The sequence below is a fragment of the Eumetopias jubatus genome, unplaced genomic scaffold (assembly GCF_037043125.1).
Source record: "Eumetopias jubatus isolate StellerSeaLion01/CBP00866 unplaced genomic scaffold, mEumJub1_p1.0 scaffold_13, whole genome shotgun sequence".
NCBI lineage: Eukaryota > Metazoa > Chordata > Mammalia > Carnivora > Otariidae > Eumetopias > Eumetopias jubatus.
In genome coordinates, this window is record NW_028274819.1 from 8598598 (window position 1) to 8606287 (window position 7690).

The 7690-nt window shown below is 39.1% G+C and overlaps 1 protein-coding gene across 1 annotated transcript in view; it reads left to right on the plus strand.

Annotated features, from left to right (window-relative positions):
• ATL3 (atlastin GTPase 3) overlaps positions 1-7437 on the plus strand; it is a 59648-nt gene extending 52211 nt beyond the window's left edge. Inside the window, exons 11-13 of the mRNA XM_028118150.2 lie at positions 1403-1474; positions 1826-2257; positions 3012-7437. Coding sequence (XP_027973951.1) covers positions 1403-1474; positions 1826-2257; positions 3012-3098 — 591 coding nt within the window. The 3' untranslated portion in view covers positions 3099-7437. The remainder of the gene's footprint in view (positions 1-1402; positions 1475-1825; positions 2258-3011) is intronic.
• Positions 7438-7690: the final 253 nt, after the last annotated feature.

A 7690-nucleotide genomic window follows, 5' to 3' on the forward strand; every position in this document is an offset into this window, starting at 1 on the left:
CTTTTGCTCTCCTTGCCTGTTATGCTGAAGTATGTGAATTTTTAGCACATTCTTCAGCATTGTGACTGCCCTCTGGGTTGTTTTTTTTTTTTTTTTAAGATTTTATTTATTTATTTGACAGAGAGGGAGGGAGCACAAGCAGGAGGAGGGACAGAGAAGAGGGAGAAGCAGGCTCCCCACTGAGCAGAGAGCCTCGCATGGGGCTCAATCCCAGGACTTTGGGATCATGACTGAGCTGAAGGCAGATGCTTAATTTACTGAGCCACCTAGGCACCCCTGCCCCCTGGGTTTTTTGTGCGTATTTGTGGGGGTACAGTTAAAGCAGAACGGCCCCTCAGTGGGCCTGGTCTTCCCACCAAATGCACTGTGGAGAGCACTGTTTTATTACACCCAGGTAGAACAGGCACAGTCATCTTAGACAAATTATTGTCCTGTTTTCTCTTGTCTACTTTAGTAGAACATGTCCTGACATACCTATTTACTACTTACTGGTCAGGTTTTTTATTTTTGGGGACTTTTATTTTCAACATCTTGCTATTTTCAAGATGTCATTTTGTTAACACATAGTCTCTGACTTTCATAAAGTTTACTGCCAAATGTTTATTTCTTTAGTAGCAAAACAGTTCTACAAAGGAAGCTAGAATTTGGAATTCATGTAAAGATAAATTTTTTCCCTTCTTTTTTGACCCATGTCTATTTCTTAACACTTATTTTTTTTTAAGATTTTATTTTATCTATTTTTTAAGATTTTATTTATTTATTTGACAGAGAGAGAGAGACAGCGAGAGAGGGAACACAAGCAGGGGGAGTGGGAGAGGGAGAAGCAGGCTTCCCTCTGAGCAGGGAGCCCGGATGCTGGACTCGATCCCAGGACCCTGGGATCATGACTGAGCCGAAGGCAGATGCTTTAACCACTGAGCCACGCAGGTGCCCCAAAGATTTTATTTATTCATTTGAGACACAGAGATAGGGAGAGAGAGAGCATGAGCTGGAGGAGAGGCAGAGCAAGAGAGAGAAGCAGGCTCCCTGCTGAGTCAGGAGCCCATTATGGGGCTTGATCCTAGGACCCTGGGATCATGACCTGAGCCGAAGGCAGACATTTAACCATCTGAGCCACCCAGGCACCCCTATTTCTTAACACTTAAAATGGAAGCAAAGGGAATGATATTTCCAGAGGTTTAACTGATGGTAAAACCCCTTTGTATAAGAATGTTTTTTGGCAGAAAATTTGGTAGAAAAGTAGTATTTTATTTCATAAATTGGGCTGTATGGAAACAAAAAATGGCAGAAGGATCCTAGAAAAGGAAGAATGGGGACAGGGTGAGATGACGTTGGCACTTGGTTATTTGTGGAAGAATGTTAAAAGAGGGGATTCAGAGCTTATGCTTTCCTTTCTTAAAAGGCCACCGCTGAAGCCAACAATTTAGCAGCTGCAGCCTCCGCCAAAGACATGTATTACAACAACATGGAAGAGGTATGTTGGGCACGTGTCTTATTCTGACGTATCTATCACCTGGCCCTGTTGCTGACTTCAGAAGCCCAAACTGATCCTGTTTAATGTATCTGAAGATGATGAGACAACAAAGCTGTGTTCAGGTCCCCCTGGGGGGGGACCTGAAAGCAAGACTTTCTTTTGGTGCAGTTAATGTCACCTTGCTTATTTCAGTGTGCTTTTCAGAGGAAGTGAACCCAGACTTTTATTGGTCTTGGTCAAATTGATTTCTAATATCTTAAAATGTTCTGACTTTTTCAGTGTTTTCACTTGTTTTATTGGGCACTTGTTTTCAAAGGGATCTTCAACACGTTATGTCTTTATTCTTTTTAGGTTTGTGGGGGAGAGAAACCTTATTTGTCTCCAGACATTCTGGAGGAGAAGCACTGTGAATTCAGGCAGCTTGCTCTGGACCATTTTAGGAAGACCAAGAAGATGGGTGGGAAGGATTTTAGCCTTCGTTACCAGCAGGAGCTGGAGGAGGAGATCAAGGAGCTCTATGAGAACTTCTGCAAACACAATGGCAGCAAGAATGTCTTTAGCACCTTCCGAACCCCCGCGGTGCTTTTCACGGGCATTGTGATTTTGTACATCGCCTCAGGCCTCACTGGCTTTGTTGGCCTTGAGGTTGTGGCCCAGCTGTTCAACTGTATGGTTGGACTGCTGTTAATAGCACTTCTTACTTGGGGATACATCAGGTATTCTGGTCAATATCGTGAGCTGGGCGGAGCAATTGATTCTGGTGCAGCATATGTACTAGAGCAGGTGAGTGATACCAGCTGATGAGGCTACGGGTTGATAATGGACAGATGTTTGTGCTTTTATTGTAAAGTATTTCCATTTGGAAGAGTTTCACAGTGAAAGAAGGCATGAGAAACTTCCCCTGCCATTTTTTGTTTTTTGATAGGCATTATGTTGTATCATCCTTCTTTAGGATATTAATATTTATTCCTAATATTTCGTTTCCACGCCTAAAAACTGCCCTCTAATGCAAGAAAGTGCTAACTTAGACATACTGTGTTACTCATGGGGAGCTTCTAATCACATGCTCTTTAGACGCAATTCCTGTGTGATTCTCCCCCATCCGAGGTTAATTTGCTTTACTGAAAATCAGGAGCTTTGAAATTTTTCTGTTTTGAGTTCTAATGGATGGCATCTCTTTCGCTTAAAATCTTTAAAAAAGCCAGTGGCTTTTGACATTGACGTGATCTCCAGGTGTACAGATCCCTGAGACTCGGATTTCTTTTTCCGAGTACCAGGAGCAGATCTGTTGAGTCAGAAGCTTGTGAGGAGCCAAGGTGGCTTCCCAGCCCACCACGATAATGGAGCAGAGGCTTCAATGACTCTGGGGAGCCAGCTGCCGCCACAGGTTCCCCTGACACCTGCATTTTCATTTCCCAGTTTTCTGGTAACCTACCCGTGATGTAGACAGAGATTTGTGAAAGTTTATCTCTCAAGTCTCTCTCGATGCTGTGTTGTATTTTATTAACTTACGTGTTGAATAAATGGACTCTTGCAGGCTGCTTCTCATATGGGTAATTCTACTCAGGCCGCTGTGAGGGATGCAGTTGTTGGGAGGCCACCTGTGGATAAAAAAGCTCAATAGCATCTTGACGAGAGGAGCCAACGAGAACGCGGCCAGCCCCTCCTGATTTCTGGGTTTCTGCCACGGCCACAAGTCCAGGTCCAGAGGAACGCAGATCTGGGATCACCCGGGAAGAGCTGAAACTCAGCAATAATAAATTAATGGACCTTTCCCGTGGCTTCAAATTCTTAAACATACTTCCATTTCTGTTGGAAGCATTTTTTTCCTTGCTGATATAGATCCATGCCTGCGTCTATTTTCTTATTACTCTCTGCTTTGTGCACTTTATGGGGAGAAAGCTAAAGGAAAAACTGCAAATGTGGTTTTAAATCCTGTATGTGCCACTTAGTGCCTTTTAAGATTGAATCCAGGCTTTTGAGGACATGATAGGGAATCAAGAATAACCTCGTGAAAGATGCTGTTTTGTGGTGAAACCTATCTGTTCTTCTATACCTTACTATTTTAAAATGTTTACAAAACTTGCAAAAGCTTCAGAACAAAAGACTGAAAAGGATGCCATTACACTTTTAAAATCTTATAAAGAATCCTGCTTGCCACATAGTGTGGAAAATCCATATCCTATTTAAATCCACCATACACTGAAATTTATGGTCTTTTACTGACAGGCTGACGGTTTTGTTGGAGCATACTTTCATTTTATTTTTGCCTTCATTCCTCTAGCTTCTTTTTAGAAAAGAGGGAAACATGCCTTGAAGAGCCACAGTGGCTCATAATGAAAGGAGTGAGCTCGATGCTTTAAACAAAAAAGCTTGAGTTTAAATGAACCATGTGACCTCTGATGAGTCACTTGAACTTGTGCCTTGCTCACATTCACTGTTTGCAGGTTTATATGCATATCTGTGTTATATATAACTCATGGCTGTCATTTGAGAGGTCTTGTTTGCAAGAGTTCTACTTAAGAACAGAACTTTATTAAGGATTAGAGGAAAGACATTACCAAACATTACTGCCTTCAGTTGTCCTGTTGCATTGTGGCCTAGCAGTAAATCAGGTCTTTATCCAAAACATTTACTTGCGTTCTCCTAGGCACTGTCTAATATTTTTAACAATAAAGCTAAAATTGTCAGTTTTGTTTAGTGAGTCTTCCTTTCTTTAACCTCACTTGACTAGTCTGGTAGCTTTAAAATAGCTTTGGCTTAGTGAGGACCGAAGCCCCACCTAAATATGGACAGTATCCAGAAGTATCTAAGAAATCTTTTTTATTTACCTTGATTGGGTGGTAAAAAACATTTTCTCTATGAGTTGCCTTTTCCTTTGATTTATAATATAATGGTGAATTATTGTGGATTTTTTTTTAATTTTTTTATTGTTATGTTAATCACCATATATTACATCATTAGTTTTTGGTGAATTATTGTGGATTTTTAAACTTCATAAAACTTGCCTTTAAGTATTTATATAAACATTCAGGTATGAGAGCCTTAATTAAGATAGTTTTTGTTGTGGGAGGGAGATAGGAAGGCTTAGGCGAAACCCAAGTGTAGATTCTACATACGTGAAGAAGTCTGAACGGAAGGCAGAAGAAAGAAGCATGTAATCTCTATTAAAGAATTTTTACTACATTAACACTTCACCACTGAAGTATTTTTATGAGTCTGAATTAATTCCAAGCATTTTATATTTTTTTCCTATCTACATACCATCTTTCCCCTAAGTTCTTGCTAGTTTATTCAATTGCCATTAAATTTTAGGAAAATTCCAGCTTGTTCTAAAAACTGTTTATTTGCCTGTCAGTGCTGCTTAGTGTTGACTGTTAAATTGAAAGCTTCTCTTTGAAATTTTGGTGCATTTTCAGGTGGCCTCTCATCTTCCTGAAGGTTCATATTTATTCACTAAAGGCTTTACAGATGTTGAGATACTTGGCTTTTAATGCATTGTAGAGGCACATTTATAGATTTCAGAGTAATTGTCTAGAGTGATGCTTTTAATGGTGAGAAAAGGATGATGTATCTAAAACTTATTTTAATACTAAAGTATTAGAATTTTTAAAGTAAAACAATATGTGATAATGTATGACTAAATGAAATCTTAGGATTTAGTTACTGTTCAGATTCACCATTTCTGTTTTGATCTTAAATAATTTGGTTTAATTCCCTGGGGAAGCCTTATTATTTTTGTCTTTATTAGTTAATTTATTCTAGCTCTGGGAAGTACTGATAAAGTTTTCTCAGTGAAGATCCTTAATGAGTTTTCTTTGGTCTCTTTTCTCTTATTTTTACAGTAAATTGGTGGTTTTATATCACCTTTTTCAATAAAAGATGCATTCTCATTGCTGGCTTTAAATAATCCGGGGAGATTTATGACCAGGTTGAAAAGAATATCTTGTACCTCTTAACTTCCCTCAGCCTTTAGTTTGTGGGTCAGAGACATTGCTTAGGTGTTCACACTGCAAGTGTTTGCATGGTGTATGTAGTTCTGCCACTCCTGACCAGCCTTTTCACACAAGCATTTATGGTTTGCACGTTTCTAACGGTTATATGGGGGCATAGCCCTATTAACGTGCAAAAGGAGGTTTTCAGAATTTCTATGAAAAGTATTCATTTCAGGAAAAAAATTTTTTTAAATCCAATTAGCTTTTTATAGTAAAAATAATAGAATCAAAATTTCAATTCTTTCTAGATTGGTTTGTAGATACAATGGGGGCAAACGATCATGTATGATGATCAACATCTTCAGAGCCATGCCCTATTTTAGCAATATACCAAGAAGTCTGTTCCGTGGAGGTTTATGTGTTAACGCCTTCTTTATACTTGGTAGAATTGCCTATGAATATTGTTTTGCTTTATCTGCTCTTTCTTTTTTCTCTTAACATGAAGTGAAAGGGTTTAGGCACATAAACAGACAAACAAACTGCCTTGTTACTGGCAGGGTGTTCCCTTAGCAGGTCATAGCCAGTGTTTTACCTACGTTATAAAAGTAGTGTCTTGGATAGGGTGAGTTTCGATGGGTATTTATGCATTATGGATGAGTTACAGAGAAGTAGGTTGACGTAAGCCCAGGCAAAAGTGATAAAAAAACAAAACTAAATAGTTGATTTTTTCCTAGAGTTTTTATATGGAAGTCTTCATAGGCCTTTTTTCCCCCTCATAGAATATTGAAATGTAATTTAGGATGATTTTAGGATGGCTGCTATCCAAGGTAGCCAGTGTGGGCTACATCTTTCTGGCTTACGTTGAGACCTGACAAAATTTTAGTCAAGGAATAGGGCATAATGAAGACAAACTTGAGTCATAAAAGTACAAACTATTTGTGTAAGTGATTTTTTAAAATGACAATGACCATTTGCTGCGATAGGATAGTTTTCCTTATGTCCTGTTGTAGTTGTGTTTTGGGTAGTGGCTCTCATCTATGTTAGAGCGCCCAAGACGTACTTGGGAGTCTTGTTTAAAACCATTCTGGTCCCTAGCTTTATGTTAGGGATTGCCTCAGTGGGTCTGGGTTGTGGCCCTGGAATCACCCCTTCGATAGTATTGCAGGTGGCTCAGAGACCAGTGAGAGAGATGCTCCGTGGGATGGGAAGGTGCAATCAGTATTGTTTGGAGCCGAGGGGACGGTCAGCTTCTACCTGTGCTCAGAATAGGTGCTCTGCTGCCAGTACTGTGACTGAGGGTTCACCGTGTTCCGAGTAATAAGGGCGATGTCTTTCATCTAGAGGATTAACTAAGCTCGTTAAAGCTGTTTTTCTAAATTAAGGTATCATAGTGCCTTCTCTGAAAAATGAATGTACAAGTGTCCTATTTACTAACAGGTGTAATTAGGATTAAAAAAAACTTTTTGAAAGTAGTGTTTCTTTTAAAAAGCAAAATTCACTGTGACTTGAACCCCTCATCTTTCATGCACAGAAAACCTTAAGCCATAAATAAAAATAATAAAAAGGAAGGAGAAAATAATTTTGAAAATTAGTGACAAAAGTACCCCTATAACAGGAACTTTTCAAAACAGGTCTAGGAGCAGAAAGATTTCAAAAGAAAATGTTCTTCCTTGGAAGGAGTTTTCATGTGCCAGAACTAAAATTTAAATGTAGTGCTCTTCTGACCAAGGAAAGGTTACATTTGATTGGCGAAGCTTTCTAATTTAGATGGCTAAATCCTGCCATGGACTTAAGCCTTAAAGGGGTTCGTATTAATCCTGAGCATGTACAAGTTTTCTTTTTCTTTTCTTTAAAAAATGATTTGTTGAAAATACTTTCTCCTAGACCCTTGCCTTTGAACGGCTTTAAAATTTAATATACTTTTTAAAAAGTGCAATGGGATGAGATTATGCTATTAGTTTATTGAAAGCATATTTTCTGTTTCTTAATTGTAAGGTCATTTAATTGAATAAAGCTCATAGCACCATGTCTGTGATTTGTTTCTTTCTCTGTTCTTTAATATGGGAAGGTCTGTGAAATAGATTTGGGCTTGTCAAAGTGAATAGGATATCTAAGGGGAGGGATAACCCCATGTCAAAGGAGGTAGTGGAAATGCGGTTCGGGTGCATCACCTTTCTCTGTCCTGCAAAACCATACCTCACAGTCTTGCTAGCATAGTGCTGGAGAAGGGCATGGACTTGGACTTAAAATTGAACACAAGTTTTATTTACAGTAACGGGGA